The sequence below is a fragment of the Narcine bancroftii genome, chromosome 3 (assembly GCF_036971445.1).
Source record: "Narcine bancroftii isolate sNarBan1 chromosome 3, sNarBan1.hap1, whole genome shotgun sequence".
Lineage (NCBI taxonomy): Eukaryota > Metazoa > Chordata > Chondrichthyes > Torpediniformes > Narcinidae > Narcine > Narcine bancroftii.
The window spans coordinates 339,798,471-339,814,142 of NC_091471.1; the positions used below are offsets into that span (position 1 = coordinate 339,798,471).

At 43.2% G+C, this 15,672-nt stretch overlaps 1 protein-coding gene across 2 annotated transcripts in view; it reads left to right on the forward strand.

Moving 5' to 3' along the window:
• The window catches only part of LOC138759287 (putative uncharacterized protein MYH16), a 115,977-nt gene that overhangs the window by 69,996 nt on the left and 30,309 nt on the right, over positions 1-15,672 (forward strand). For both annotated transcript variants that reach the window (XM_069929474.1, XM_069929475.1), the window contains 3 exons: positions 3,413-3,545; positions 5,181-5,397; positions 7,940-8,076. In XM_069929474.1, coding sequence (XP_069785575.1) covers positions 3,413-3,545; positions 5,181-5,397; positions 7,940-8,076 — 487 coding nt within the window. The remainder of the gene's footprint in view (positions 1-3,412; positions 3,546-5,180; positions 5,398-7,939; positions 8,077-15,672) is intronic.

The window sequence follows — 15,672 nt, forward strand, 5'->3', positions numbered from 1 at the left end:
AGGGCCTGTTACCGTGCTGTATTTCTAAAATTAAAAAAGTCGACATTGAATCCCAAAGACTGGATTTCTCTTTGCCAGAAATTGTGCTCCACATATCCCCTCATTTCCCCAAGATTCTACCATTCAGAATTAGTTTAGGAATCAGAATTTATTGTCAAGAACAAACATGAATATCGGTGTTTTGTGGCAGCATCAAAGTGCAAACATTTATATTATAACCATCTTGCAACATTATTATAAAAAATAAAAATAATAGGGCCGTGTCTTTGGTTCAATGATCATTCAGGAATCTGATGGCAGCGGGGAAGAACCTGTCCTTGTGCCGCTGAGAGTTCATGTTTCGGCTCCTGTACCTTTTTCCCAATGGTAGCAAAGTGAAGAGGACATGGCCTGGGTGGTGGGGGGGTCTTTGAGAATAGAGGCTGCCTTTTTAAGACACCGCCTCATGTAGATGTCCTCGATGGAGTGAAGCCTGGTGACTGTGATGTCGCAGGCCAAGTTAACCCTCTGGAGTTTATTCTTGTCCTGAGAATTGCCACATTCACAGCAATGCAACCAGCCTGAATGCTCTCCATTGTACACCTGTAGAAGTTTACGAGAGTCTTCGGTGACATACTGAACCTCCTCAGACACGTCACAAAGTATAGCCGCTGGCGAGCTTTCTTCGTGATTGCATCAACACGGAGGCTCCAGGACAGATCCTCAGAGATGTTGACCCTCTCCACTACTGAGCTCTCGATGAGGACTGGGTCATGTTCCCTTGACTTCCTCCTGTAGTCCACAATCATCTCCTTGGTTTTGCTGACATTCAGCGCAAGGTTGTTGCCGTTAACATCATTCAACGAGCTGATCTATCTCCTCCTGTGCACTTCCTCATTGCCGTTTGTGATTCTGCCGACAAACGTGGTGTCACTGGCAGACTTGTAGCTGGCATCGGAATTGTGCCTGGCCGCACAGTCGTGGGTGGATAATGAGTAGAGCGGTGGGCTAAGCACACATCCTTGGGGTGGCGCCTGTGTGGATGATCAGTGAGGAGGAGACGTCGCTTCTAATTCGTACTGACCATGGTCTTTCGATGAGGAAGTCAAGGATTTGGTTGCAGAGGGGGAGGGGGATACAGAGGCCCAGAGTTTGCAGCTTCTCTCTTTACTTATGCAGTAGCTGATCAACCTACCAACCAACCTGCAATTATTTGGGATGCTGGAGGAAACCCAAGCTCTCAGGCCAAACCACGGCATTTTCGGGAAAGCCATGCCAACTCCATCCACACTGCCAACATTAGAGCTCAGCGACTGATCCTGGGAGTCTGTCACCTCAAGGCAACAGTTCTACGAGATTTGGCATTCTTTAATTCTTTGCAAGCAACATTTCTTTTTTAAAAATTGCCTTTTTATTGAAAGGAGACGGTCACAAACTGGAACCATCCCGGTAGCGGTGTCCTTCTATTGAAGGGAGCAAGAGATATTTATAATTAAGGCAACAAACTACTCACGAAAGGACAGGGGAATGAGAAAGAGCTGATTCTTTCAATGCACATGTATTGTTTGTAAGTAAAAGATGTGATAAAACATTTAGAATGTAACGTACATTAAATTCTTTAACTTTTGTCTACAGTAAGGCAGACAGAGAGTCGCCACTTTGTCCAGCGACCCTCACAGAAACCAAGAGCACCTGTAGGTCTCCCCTCCAAGTTCTGACCAGGCCCTTGAGCCTGCTTAGCTTCCGAGATCAGACAGTCTCAGGTGTATTCAGGCTTCTGCTTGTGCCACGTCTGGTCGTGTGTCTGCATGTTTTGCACCGAGGATTGGAGAACGCTGTTTCGTTGGGATGTACTGGTGCATTCAGATGGCAATAAACTTGTTTCAGGACAGTGCTCCATTTTAGTGAAAAGATTGCTGAAAGGAAAGATCCTTTGGGGTCCAAAGCACGCAATACTGCACATTTCACCATAAAATAGACTCGCCTCAGAATGAAAACAGTCAATGATCATCAATAAATGAAAATAAAATAAAAACATTCAAACTGCTGGAAATCTGAAACAGAGTGTGCTGACAACACTGAGCGGCGTCTGTGGAAGGTGAAAGAAGCCGTGAAACGTTTGTCAGAACGGAAAGAGGAAACGAGTTACTTTCTGTTGCCGAAACAGTATTCATCCCTCTCCACCTCCTCCTTCCATACACCTTGAACACCCCTGTTCTCTCTCCCTTTGCCCGTAGTGGTGAAGGGGCTGGGACCTTTGGTTTTGTCTCTTGTTCTGCAGAGCGTTTCTAGCATTTTCTAAATCGCTGTTTTTTATAAAAAAAAAGCTTTGGAAATAACTATTGGTCGAAAGAGCAGCTGTTAAACTTGTCTTTGAAAGGGAAGGGTTGGTACAATGTCTGAATTTGGATCCTGTATAGCTGAGTATCTGTAAACAAATACATTATTCTGTTTTTCTCAGTGCAGACTACAGACTTTAACGGAATTCTTTAATGGAACAACCTGCTGATTGTTTCCTGTTATCTTGGTATTTTTTTGGTCTCCTCCTACTTTCCCTGGTCTTTGGCCTTTTGGTGCCACCTGGTGTTGTCCATTGGGACTGCTCCAGTAAAATGGAAGCCCTGAGCTGCCTGGCCCAGTGGCTCCAAAGCCTTTGAAATTCAGCCACTCGAACTGAAGCCAGTCCCAGATGTTCGTGACATATGGTCCTCTACGACTGCGAAATTTCAGCGAGTGCAGTTTAATCTACGATGGACTTGCTGGGCTTGCGTCGAGTCTATTTTATGGGAAATTGCCACTCCAATCCCAAGGTCTGTCCTAGATCGTGCCAATTCCAAAGAGAATGCTGAAGGTTAATAGACCAGAAGAGAGCGAGTTATACAGTCCTACTCTGAATTCGTCTCCATCCAGGTTGTGTGTTCACATTCAAGCAAAACAAACCTTGGTGTACGTTTATGAAGCTGAATGTCAGACCTGGCATTTGTGGTGATACGACCACCAGCTGACTGCAGGGGGCGATCTCTGCACCTGCCGGAAGACCACCGAAGGGGCTGACTCCACCTGGCTGGCTGTCTATCAGCCGACTTGAATATAGACCTGAGCCGGCCCCCCCTGAGCCAGTCAAACGGGAGCCACCAAGGCTTGAACTGGTGTTCAGACTTTTACCGGAATAAAGCCTGTTCTACAGTCTTTTGAGTTTTATGCTTGTTTGCTGTTTCCTCAGCGCACCAGAGCATTATGCTTGGGAACTATTAGACTTTGCCCTTGATCTTATTTAGCTCTGGAGATTAGGGCGGGCTTTGTGGAGATCTCGGACAAGAGGGGCTTTGTGCCAGTAGGGTTCTCGTCATAGTCTGCGTCCACCATTGGTACAAAATTTGAAATGCTTTGGACTGGAAGAGCAAATAACGTTGTTACGTTTGCATCACGACAGGAAGAAGCTGACGTCTCGATTGCAGGAGGCAGAAGAATCGGTGGAAGCTGCCCAGGCCAAGTGCTCCAGCCTGGAGAAAACGAAACAGCGGCTGCAAGTGGAGGTGGAGGAGCTGAGCATTGACCTGGAGAAGGTGTGTCTCCACCAGAGTCTCACCAGTAGTAGCAGAAAAGCAAGCTTGGTCAGCCTCTCAGTTAAAGGTCACAAAGAGACGAAGACTTGATTTGATTCCAAATTCTATGAGAACCCTTTAGCTTTGGGTCTCTTACTACCCTGCAGCACAGAAGCAGGCCTTTCAGCCCATCTAGTTTGCCAAACCATTATCTGCCTAGTCCCATCACCCTGCACCTGAACCATAGCCCTCCATACCCCTCTTGTCCACGGAGCTATCCAAATTTCCCTTAAATGTTGAAATCCACCATGTCTGCTGGCAGCTTGTTCCTCATTCTCACCACCCTTTTATTGAAAAAGTTCCCCTTCCACATTTCACCTTTCATCCTTAACCCATGCCCTCTAGTTCTTGTCTTTCTCTCCCCACACCCCCCCTACCCCCCCACAGCCTGAGTGGGAAAAGCCTGCTTGTGTTTACTTTGTCTGTACCCCTCATCTCATAATTTTATAATTCTATCAAATCTCCCCTCATTCTCGGACACCCTAGGGAATAAAGTCCTAACCTTTCAATCTAACTCAACTCCTCAAAGCCCAGAAATCTCATTGCACCACTTATTTTCCAACATCCCATTCTCTCTGACGTCTTAGCAACTCTCCCCATTTCCTCTAGTATTCACCTGCACCAGGAACAATTTACAGTCACTAATTAGCCTGTGAATGTTTCCTTCAGACGGCTCCCCTCCTTTCTCCCAAGTATTCATTGTCTGTGATGAGACATAAAGTCAGCTTTGCACCCAAACCACACATCACAAAATGGGGAATGTCGCCTCATGATCCAGGGAAGTAGATTTCAGACAGAGATAAACTGCTTCTCCCAGAGAGTGAATCGGCAGAGTTTTCATTAGACCAAACTCATTAAATGTTTTTTTTAATCACAGAGAGTTTTTGGATCAGTGGGAAAATTGCAGATAATAGGAAATAAGATCAGGAGCGATAAGAAATAGGAGCAGGAATGGCCTCGTCGAGCCTGCTCCGCCATTCAATTACATCACCGCTGATCTGATGATAGGCTCATCTCCACTTACTTGCCATTCCCCACATCCCTTAATTCCCCAACTTTATAAGACTTAAATTGTCTTAAATATATCCACTGCTTCAATGGGTAGCAAATTCCCCACCCTCTGGGAAAAGCAGTTCTTCGTCATCTCCATCCTACTACCTTGGATCTTGAGGTGATGTCCCCCAGTTCTAGTCTCTCATGCCAATGGGAACAATTTACCTACCTCTATCTTATCTACACCTTTCATAATTTGATGTGTTTCTCTATAAGATCCCCTCTCACTCTTCTAAATTCAAGTGAGTACAACGCCAGAAGGCCGATCTCTCCTCGTAGGCTAACCCCTCATCTCTAGAATCAACCGGGTGAACCTCCTCTGAACTGCCTCCGAATCCACCGGTACATCCTTCCTCAAGGTGGTGAGGCAGAGCTGTTCGCGTCTGTGATCTGGTCGAGTGGCAGTGCAGGAGTGATGGGCCAAACAGCCTCATCTTGCTGTTATTTCTTATGCACTCTGTGCATTGGGCATATACTTGAATACTGATGAATTTAAAGTTGTTTGTCTCCGCCCCCCACCCCTTCCCCCCAAACTTTCTATAGGCTAATGCAGCAGGTGCAACCCTGGACAAGAAGCAACGAATGATTGACAAGCAGATTTCAGACTGGCGTCAGAAGTGTGAGGACGTTCAGACTGAGCTGGAGTCCTCGCAGAAGGAATGCCGGCAATACGCCACTGAGCTCTTCAAACTGAAGACATCCTACGAAGAGCTCGTCGAACAACTGGACTCAATAAAGCGGGAGAACAAAACCTTCCACGGTAGATTTGGGGGGCATAAACTCGGGCACAAAAATGAATCTGTGGTGGAGGTGCGTGATAATGGTTGTGAATTAATATTACTTCAGCCAGGGCTGACACTAGGAAGATGACTGGCAGTCAAGAACTCCGAGAAGCGTAAAGGGTTTAAAAAAAAGTCAATGTGCGTTCAAGAGCATGATTAATAAATAGGAAAACGGGTTTACGTAGAGGGACTGTTAGGTCATTCAGGTATTGATCAGGGTTGTGCTGTAGAAGGTTCCACCTAATCCAATGTTCTGGTAGTACGCCCACCTCCCTGGCAGTGGATGCGGGAAGAGCAATATTTCATGCCCCTTCAGAACTTCCAGTGGATGGAATTTTCGGCCAGGAATTTGGACTCACTTCGAAAACTTGGACCATCTGCTGTAGGGGTGCACGAGCGCCATTAGCATTGAGCCCAGACATGAGAAAGACGCACTGAGATTCTTTCTTGCTGCAGTCAAGCAGGAATTTTGGTAAAAAAAAATGTCTGCAATAGTGCTAAATTACCCCAGTAGGGTCGGAGATAATAAATATTCGCAGTTACTGAGGGGCTGAAATTAACACTCAGCCTGGAACTCTTTGGAGCAACGTAGAACTATGGAAACGATGCTGTGGAGTGGCCCAGACACTATCCCATCTTTCTGATAACCTCGCGTTGCATCAGAAATACTTCACCCGCTGTGGGACTGGTGAGGACAGCAGACCCACCCTACACTATCAGCGACTTTTCTATTCGTTTCCTCCTCTCTCCGCAATGATGATGATAATTCTTTCTCGTCCTCTTGGTCCCATCTGTCTGTTGAAGTTTCAGTGACCCATCAGCTATCCATCTGGTTCTCCCTGCACCAACCCAGAAAGAGGGCACCTCAAGTCCATGGCACATCAAGTCCATGGCACTGCCGATCAGGATCAAATTTACAATCGCCCATGGGCTCTGGAGATGTATAACTTTCAAACCTAAACTATCCATGGTCCATTGGGGCTTGAATTAACAATGAGAAGCTGGATAGTATGTGCCTTTTCTCTCCGGAGCATCAGAGATCAAATAGGGCATAGATAAGGGTAGGTGGATCTCAGGGTAGGTGGATCTGAAACTAGAGAATATAGATTCACGGTGAGAGAGAAAAGATTTAAAAGGACCCCTTCACACAGAGGGTGGGGGCCATGTGGTACAAGCTGCCGCAGGAAGTGGTAGAGGTGGGTTCAAAAGGTATCTAGGTAGGCTGATAGATAGGAAAGGATTGGTGGGGTATGGGGAGAATGCAGGCCAATGGGATTAGATTGGTTAACATGGACAAGATGGGCCACACTAGAACTCGATGATTGATTCTAAACTGAACCAGAGCCTGAGTCGTTATTGATTTTATTTCCATAACAGGACAAACAAATCCCACAGTGCAGGAGGAGCTAAGTGGGTCAGGGAGTATCTGTGCAGACAGAGGAAGGGTTGACATTTTGCGTCGAGACTCTGCATACCTCAGGTTGATGACCGAGTGAACACGTACCTTAAAGAATTGGCAGCATGCCTTAATTTGCTTGCACTTGCTGTGCTGTTTGCTATCACTCAATCCTTTTCCACATGACAGAGCCTTAGTGAATTGATTTATAAAGAGCTGATCAAATCTGATCCAGTCTCATCCCAAAAATGTATCTGACCTCAACCGAACCAGCCAGAGGTACTTAATCCCCATTTGGATCAGGCCAGGCCAGAAGACTGTATTTGAGCACAAGTAGAGTTCTGCAACTTCCTAGCTAAGTGTAAAGCAATATATTATCTCAACAAAAAGAAGGCTCTCCCCCTGGGAGAGCTTGCCTGGGCTTACACTCTTAACAGTGCTGCAAATTCTCAGCAGGCCAGCCTGCATCAGAGAGAGAGAGGAGAAATGGAACTGGTTTCTGGTGGAAGACCTTTGTCAGAGCGCCCCCCCCCCCCCCCCAACCATGCTCAGGATTGAATCTCTGAATCCACGCTGCTCCTTCAACCCAATTCTCCCCCAGCCCCCCCCAGGCTTGGCTCACTTCCTGGAACGTCACTCTCTGTGGGTCACTGCTCGTGGCATTTTCTGACTGCTGGCAGGAGTGTACGGCTTCACACAGGCCACAAGGGCAACAACGCACTCCATGGACAGAGGAGCGTGTCTGTTCATTAAGTGCCCCGATCAATAAAATCCCCAATGTCCCATCTCTTCCGCCCCACCCCTTCCCATCCCCTGTTGACTAGACTAATGCTTCAGTCTTCCTCAGGAATGCTGGAGGGTTTTGGACCTGAAACCTTGGCTATTTCACTTTCCAGAGATGCTACTTGACCTGTTATACTTCTCAGCACCTTCCAGCGTCTGAGATTCTAATTTTTTTTTGGGGGAGTCACTTTTGTCAGGTGGTGGTCTTGTGAAGCACCAAGGGCGTTGTGCTGGGTTAAAGACACAGTTGAGTTCAACCAATTCAGTTTTAGGGCATGGTTAAGTTTGGTTTAATATTGCTGACTTGCATCCCTTCTCCCCTCACTGGATTTGTTCTGCAGAGGAAATTACTGACCTGACGGACCAGTTGGGAGAGGGGGGTAAAAGTGTCCACGAGCTGCAGAAGGCCAAGAAGAAACTAGAGATGGAAAAAGAAGAGCTGCAGGCCACGCTCGAGGAATCGGAGGCAGCGTTGGAGGTAAACGCAGCAATAAAACCCCGCTAAATCCATAAACTCCTTTCATCGTGAAGATACCAGCATTTTACTGTTAGATACACAATAAACCATGGTCTGAAATGGTAGAGAATATATATCCCACAGAGGGGGAAGCTCTTTGTGCTTGGGTTCTGTTGAGGCATATAAAAAGTATGTTTGTCTACCAGAGTGGCCTTTTTTTTTAATGATACAGAACAGTCAAAGGGCTGGAAACACATGCTTCCTTAATTACACCCAGTAACCTTGAGGGTGGGAGCAAACTGAAGCACCCGGAGAAAACCATGAAGGTCACAGGAACCTACAAGCTCCTGACATACAGTGAGGATACGAACCCATTCGTTGGCGTTGCTGTGCTACGTGCGCCACCCACTTTCACCAGCTTACACACAAGGCTGCTGGGTGTTCTTGCCTAGGTGTAAGCTTATTTATCACTCGTACATACGGCCCAATGAAGAAGAATTGGAGAGCAGAGAGTTGTAATTGGATAGAAGAGGGCAGAGACAGGAGAGAGGCAGAGTTGTAGTTAAATGAGAAGAGGATCGCTGGAAGCTGACGGGATTTTGCTTCACCCACCGTTCCAGGTGTTTTTGGGAGTAATCACAGACAAATTAACTAGTGGGTCATGGGTCATGCCTCTTGAGAACTACCTAGGGGGTTTGAATCTGGTGCTGTCTGTAAGGAATTTGCATGCTCTCCCTGGGTCCACATGGGTTTTCTCCGGGTGCTCCAGTTTCCTCCATCCCCCAAAACATAATGGGGTTGGTAAGTTAATAGAGCGGCATGGTCTGGGAGGGCCTTCTCCTGCGATACAAGGTTAAAATTGAATGAAGGCTAGAGAGGGTGCAAAGAAGGTTGAACAAAATGTTGACTGGATTGCAGTATCTTGAATATGGAGAAAGAATGAGTAGAGTGGGACTTTATTCATTGGAATGTAGAAGGTTGAGAGGGGATTTGATAGAAATATTTAAAATTGTGTAGATAGAGTAGATGTGAATAGGCTCTTTCCCCTGAGGGTAGGGGAGATTGGTACAGGGGGTCATAAGTTAAGGGGCAAAACTTTAGGGGTAATAGAAAAGGATGCGTCTTCACTCAGACAGTGGTGGCTGAGTGGAATGATCTACCGGAAGAAGTAGTTGCAGCAGGGTGAATTCTGTCATGTAAGAGGAGGTTAGATGAGTACATGGATGTGAGGGGAGGGCTACAGGTTAAGCTGAGAGGCTGGGCCCTGAGCCTTTCGCTCCCTACCATCCTCCTGGCCAACGTATAATCCTTGGAGAACAGACTTGATGAGCTCAAGCCAGACTTTAACATCAGAGAGACATCGTGGAGTGCTATGTGATGCGCTTTACAGAAGCCTGGTGAAACATGGACATTCCGGACATGGCGCTACAGCCCCGAGGGCTACACCCTCCACGCACTGACCAGACACCAGCATCAGGAAAAAAACCAGGGGAGGCGGCGCTTGTGTCATCACCAATTCATCGTGGTGAAGACATGACAGTCATGACCCAGTGCTGCTCCCCCAACTTGGAAAATCTGGCAATCAAGTGCCGCTCATTCTACCTGCCGAAGGAGCTCACCACCATCATCCTGGTTGCAGTGCACATTCTGTCCCAGGCTAAGGTCAGGCTGGCCCTGGTGGGACTGAGCACTGTGATTAACTACCATGAGACTGCACATCTGGATGCCTTCCCGTTTATTCAAGGGCACTTCAGTCAGGCCAACCTGAAGGAGTCCCTGACAAACTACCACCAACACATCTCATGCGAGACCAGAGCAGCCAACACATTCGACCTTTGCTGCAGCACCATGAAGAACGCCTACTGCCATAGCACGACCGCACTTCTGATCACCTGGCTGTACTTCTACTCCCAGCGCACAAGGAGAGACTGGGGACCACAGAACCAATAGTGAAGATGCTGTAAGTATGGTCGAGGGAAGCGGAGGAGCATCTGCAGGACTGCTTTGAATTGGTGGACTAGAACACATTTGAGATCTCATCCATAGATTGAATGAATATGCAACAGGCGTCACCGATTTCTTCAAGACCTGCGTGGAGAAGTGTGTGTCCACGTGCACCTCCTGGGTGTTCACCAACCAGAGGATTCGCAATCTCTTGAGAGTAAGAATGAGGATGTTTAAAGCCAGAGATCTAGGTCTCTACAAGATGTCCAGGTACGGCCTGCGGAAGGCCATCTCTGAAGCAAAGTGGCAATTCCAGAGGAAGCTAGAGGCAGAGACAGATACACGCCAGCTATGGCAAGGAGTGCAGATCATTACAGCCTACAAAGAGAGGGCAAACACCATAGATGGCTGTGACACTTCATTACCTAGTGAACTGAACACCTATGCCCACTTTGAGAAGAAGAACCAAACAGTGCCTACTAGAATACCTGAAAAGGCTGAGGACCTTTGATAACTGTCTCTGAGAGAAACATCAGAACATCATTCAAGAGGGTGGGCCCTCACAATGCATCAGGCCCTGAATGCGTACCTGAGAAGGTACTGAAATCTGCACCGACCAACTAGCCAGAAGGTTCACGGATATTTTCAACCTCTCATTGCTGCAGTCAAGAGGTTCCCACCTGGTTCAAAAGGGCATCAATCATCCTAGTGGCCAAGAAAAGCAGTGTGAGCTGCCTCGACGACTATCACCAAGTAACACTAACTTCAACTGTGATGAAATGCTTTGAAGGGCTGGTCTTGGCCAGAATTAACACATACCTAAGCAAAGATCTGGACCCACTGCAATTTGCTGATGGTCACCCTAGCTTCCCAACGGATGCAATATCGCTGCTTTCCACTCAGCTCTGGATCACCTCAAAAACAGCAATTCGGGAGGGAGTCACGTGATGGAGTAGTGTCCGGACGGTGAACTCCAGCCCTCTCCAGAAAAGTCGGAAAAAACAAAGGAAAACACAAAGGCACAGAAATAAAGTTAAAGAAAAGTGAGTATAAAGGTGGAAAGAAGATGGCGACAAAAAAAGAAAAATCGAAATCAACGGTAAGAAGAGAGGAAGAGAAGACAACGGAGGAAGAAGGAGAAGGCCTTACCTGTTCGAAGAGGCCCGCGGTGGAGAGAGAAACCCGCTCCATCAGGTCAGTAGAAATAGGACTACAAAAATGGCTCGTTGAGCCGAGTAAAAGTGCGCAACCGCGCATGCGCGAGGAGTTGCGCATGCGCGATGCGCATGAAAAAAAAACACACATTCGGGAGGGGGGACCAGCTGGGGAGTCGATCTCCACAGCCGGCAACGACAGCTGCAGAAAACCTGCAGCAAGAAGAGAACACAGAAGACAATGAAAACAAGAAAGAAGAGAAGAAAAGGGCAACAAAGAAACAACAGATGGCCAACCCAGAGGAAGAGGAAGAGTACAGTGAAATAGAAGAAGAAGGAAAGGCAAGATAAAGGATATACTTTCTCTTATTAAAAAATACATGGAGTCATTTAAAGAATGGCAAACACAGGAATTTAATGATTTAAGAAGAAGAATAAACAACACAGAAGAGAAAATGAATAAAATAGATATGACCTTAACAGAAATGGGAAAGAAAATGGACAAGATGGAAGAGCGGGAAGCAGCAGTAGAAATGGAGGTAGAGGACTTAAAAAAGAAATTAGAGGAATCTAATAAAGAGACACAAGAACTGTTAGCTCAGAAAATAAATATAATGGAAAATTATAACAGAAGAAATAACATAAAGATAGTGGGCCTTAAGGAAGATGAAGAAGGCAAGAATATGAGAGAGTTTATAAAAGATTGGATCCCTAGGATCCTAGGATGTCCAGAACTACAGCAAGAAATGGAAATAGAAAGGGCACATAGAGCATTGGCCTCTAAACCACAACCACAACAAAAACCAAGATCTATTTTAGTAAAATTCCTAAAATATACTACAAGAGAAAAGGTACTGGAGAAGACAATGGAAAAAGTAAGAGAGGGCAACAAACCACTGGAGTACAAAGGGCAAAAAATCTTCATTTATCCAGATATAAGTTTTGAACTCCTAAAGAAGAGAAAGGAGTTCAATACAGCAAAGGCGATTTTATGGAAGAAAGGGTATAAATTTATACTAAAGCATCCAGCGGTATTGAAAATATTTATTCCAGGACAACAAAACAGACTATTCTCGGATCCAGAAGAAGCATGAAAATTTGCAGAACAATTACAAAATAGACTGAGGGATGAAGACGTGTAATGAGAGTAAAAATGACCACGATTTATATGTATGTGGGTAAAGAGGTATAAGTGTGTATATGTATAATGTGCATACGTGAATGTATCCGTATTTAGAGGAAAATATAGATAGTATAGACAAGAATTAATAAGGGAAGGAAATGGAATAGAGGGAATAAGGAGGGAACTAAAAGAGTGACCTTTGTTACATATGAAAAGTGAAATCTTTTCTGGGGGGGGGGCTGGGTGGGGAGGAGTTGCGGTCACTGCAAAATCAGCTGACGCTTGCGAGTGAATTCGCAAACCCAAATGGAGAGGGGAGATGTGGTTGTCCGACAAGGGATAAAGGACAACTCAGGAGGGGAAGGGGAGATTGGGGCTAAAGAAGTTTTAAATAGGAGAATAAGGAAAATGTTTGATGTTTTAGGAATGTTGTCTTATAAAGGGTTTAAAACAAGAAAACAGAAATGTATAAGAAGGAAAGGTAATGATGGAGAAACGGAAAGGGAAGATAAACAAAGTATAAAATGGCTACGTTGAACTATATGACTTTAAATATTAATGGAATACATAACCAAATTAAAAGGAAGAAACTGCTAAATTTACTAAAAAAAGAAAAAATTGATATAGCATTTGTGCAAGAAACACACTTAACTGAATTGGAACACAAGAAATTAAAGAGAGATTGGGTAGGACATGTAACAGCAGCTTCGTATAATTCAAAAGCAAGAGGAGTGGCTATATTAATTAGTAAAAATGTGCCATTTAAAATAGAAGAGGAAATAATAGATCCAGCAGGGAGATATGTAATGATAAAATGTCAGATATATTCGGAGTTTTGGAATCTACTCAATGTATATTCACCTAACGAAGAAGATCAAAAGTTTATGCAAGATATCTTTTTGAAGGTAGCAAATACGCAAGGGAACATATTAATAGGAGGGGATTTCAAACTGAATTTGGATTCAAATATGGATAAAACTGGGAAAAAAATTAACAGAAAGAACAAAGTAACCAAATTTATAATTAAATCAATGGAAGAAATGCAACTTTTGGATATATGGAGAAAACAACACCCAAAAGAAAAGGAATATTCATATTACTCGGCTAGACATAAAACATACTCAAGAATAGACCTATTTTTGTTATCAGCGAGTATGCAAGATAGAGTAAGAAAAACAGAATATAAAGCTAGAATACTATCGGACCATTCACCCTTAATATTGACAGTAAAGCTAGAGGACATCCCTCCAAGAATGTATAGATGGAGATTAAACCCCATGTTACTTAAAAGGCAGGATTTTAGAGAATTTATTGAAAAACAAATAAAAATGTATTTTGAAATAAATACGGAATCAGTGGAAGATAAGTTTATACTATGGGATGCAATGAAAGCATTCATTAGAGGGCAAATAATAAGTTATGTAACCAAGATGAAGAAGGACTATAATCAGGAAACAGAGCAGTTGGAAAGGGAAATAGTAAATATAGAAAAAAAATTAGCAATGAAGGAAGATATAACTAAAAGAAGAGAATTGGCGGATAAAAAAATAAAATATGAAACACTACAAACATATAAGGTGGAGAAGAATATAATGAAGACAAAACAGAAATATTATGAACTGGGTGAAAAAACGCACAAAATCCTAGCATGGCAGCTTAAGACAGAACAAGCTAAGAAAATGGTATTGGCATCAAGGAAAAAAGACAACCAAATTACATATAATCCAAAAGAAATTAAGGAAAACTTTAGAGAATTTTATGAACAATTATACTGAACTGAAAATGAAGGGAAAGAAGGGAAAATAGATGAATTTCTGACTAAAATTGAACTACCAAAACTACAAATAGAGGAACAAAATAAATTAACTGAACCATTTGGAATTGTAGAAATACAAGAGATAATAAAAAAATTACCAAATAATAAGACACCAGGAGAGGACGGATTTCCAATAGAATTCTACAAAACATTTAAAGACTTATTAATTCCGCCCCTCCTGGATGTAATCAACCAGATTGATGAAACACAAAGCTTACCAGATTCATGTAAAACAGCAATAATTACAGTAATACTAAAGCAAGGGAAAGATCCACTCTTACCAGCGTCATATAGACCAATATCTTTACTAAACACAGATTATAAGATAATAGCTAAACTATTAGCAAACAGATTAGTAGAGCATGTACCAAAAATGGTAAATTTAGACCAAACTGGATTTATCAAAAAAAGACGCACAACAGACAATATTTGTAAATTTATTAACTTAATTCATGCAATAGAAGGAAATAAAGCACCTACAGTAGCAGTTGCTTTAGACGCAGAGAAGGCCTTTGACAGAGTAGAATGGAATTATTTGTTCAAAGTATTGCAAAAATTCAGTTTACCGGAGAAGTATATTAATTGGAATAAAGCATTATATAAGGGACCGTTAGCGAAAGTGACAGTAAATGGACATGTATCAAAGCAATTTAACTTAAGCAGGTCAACGCGGCAGGGATGCCCACTATCACCTTTATTGTTTGCGTTAGCTATAGAACCACTAGCAGAATTGATAAGAATAGATAATAATATAAAAGGAATAAAAATAAAAGACAAGGAATATAAAATCAGTCTATTTGCGGATGATGTTATAGTGTACTTAACAGAACCAGATCAATAAAAGAATTATATAAGAAATTGAAGGAATATGGAGAAGTGTCGGGTTACAAGATAAACGTAAATAAAAGTGAAGCAATCCCTATGAATAATGCGGATTTCTCAAAATTTAAGAAGGAATCTCCATTTAGATGGCAAATGCAGGCAATAAGATACCTAGGTGTACAAATAAACAAAAATCTCGGCCAACTATATAAACTCAATTATTATCCACTAATGAAAAGATTACACGACGATTTAGAGCATTGGAAAGATTTATCACTAACACTAATAGGAAGGATATACTGTATTAAAATGAACATTTTTCCAAGGATATTATACTTATTTCAGGCATTGCCAATACAACTGACAGAAAAATTCTTCAAGGAGTTAAAGAAAATAATAAGGAAATTTTTATGGAGAGGGGGGAAACCAAGGATAGCACTAGATAAATTAACAGAATGGTATAAACAAGGAGGCTTACAACTGCCAAACTTTAAAAATTATTATAGAGCCACACAATTAAGATACCTATCAGATTTTTATCAAACAAGGGAAAAACCAGACTGGACAAGATTAGAATTAGATAAAATAGGGGAAAAGATACCTGAACACATATTATATAAATGGGATGAAAAATTGGTACAACATAGAAGTTCTCCACTATTACATCATCTCCTCAATATTTGGAAGAAGATTCATGTAGAAAGAAATAAAACAAATTATCAATTACCAAAACTAATATTGACGCAAAACAAGTTATT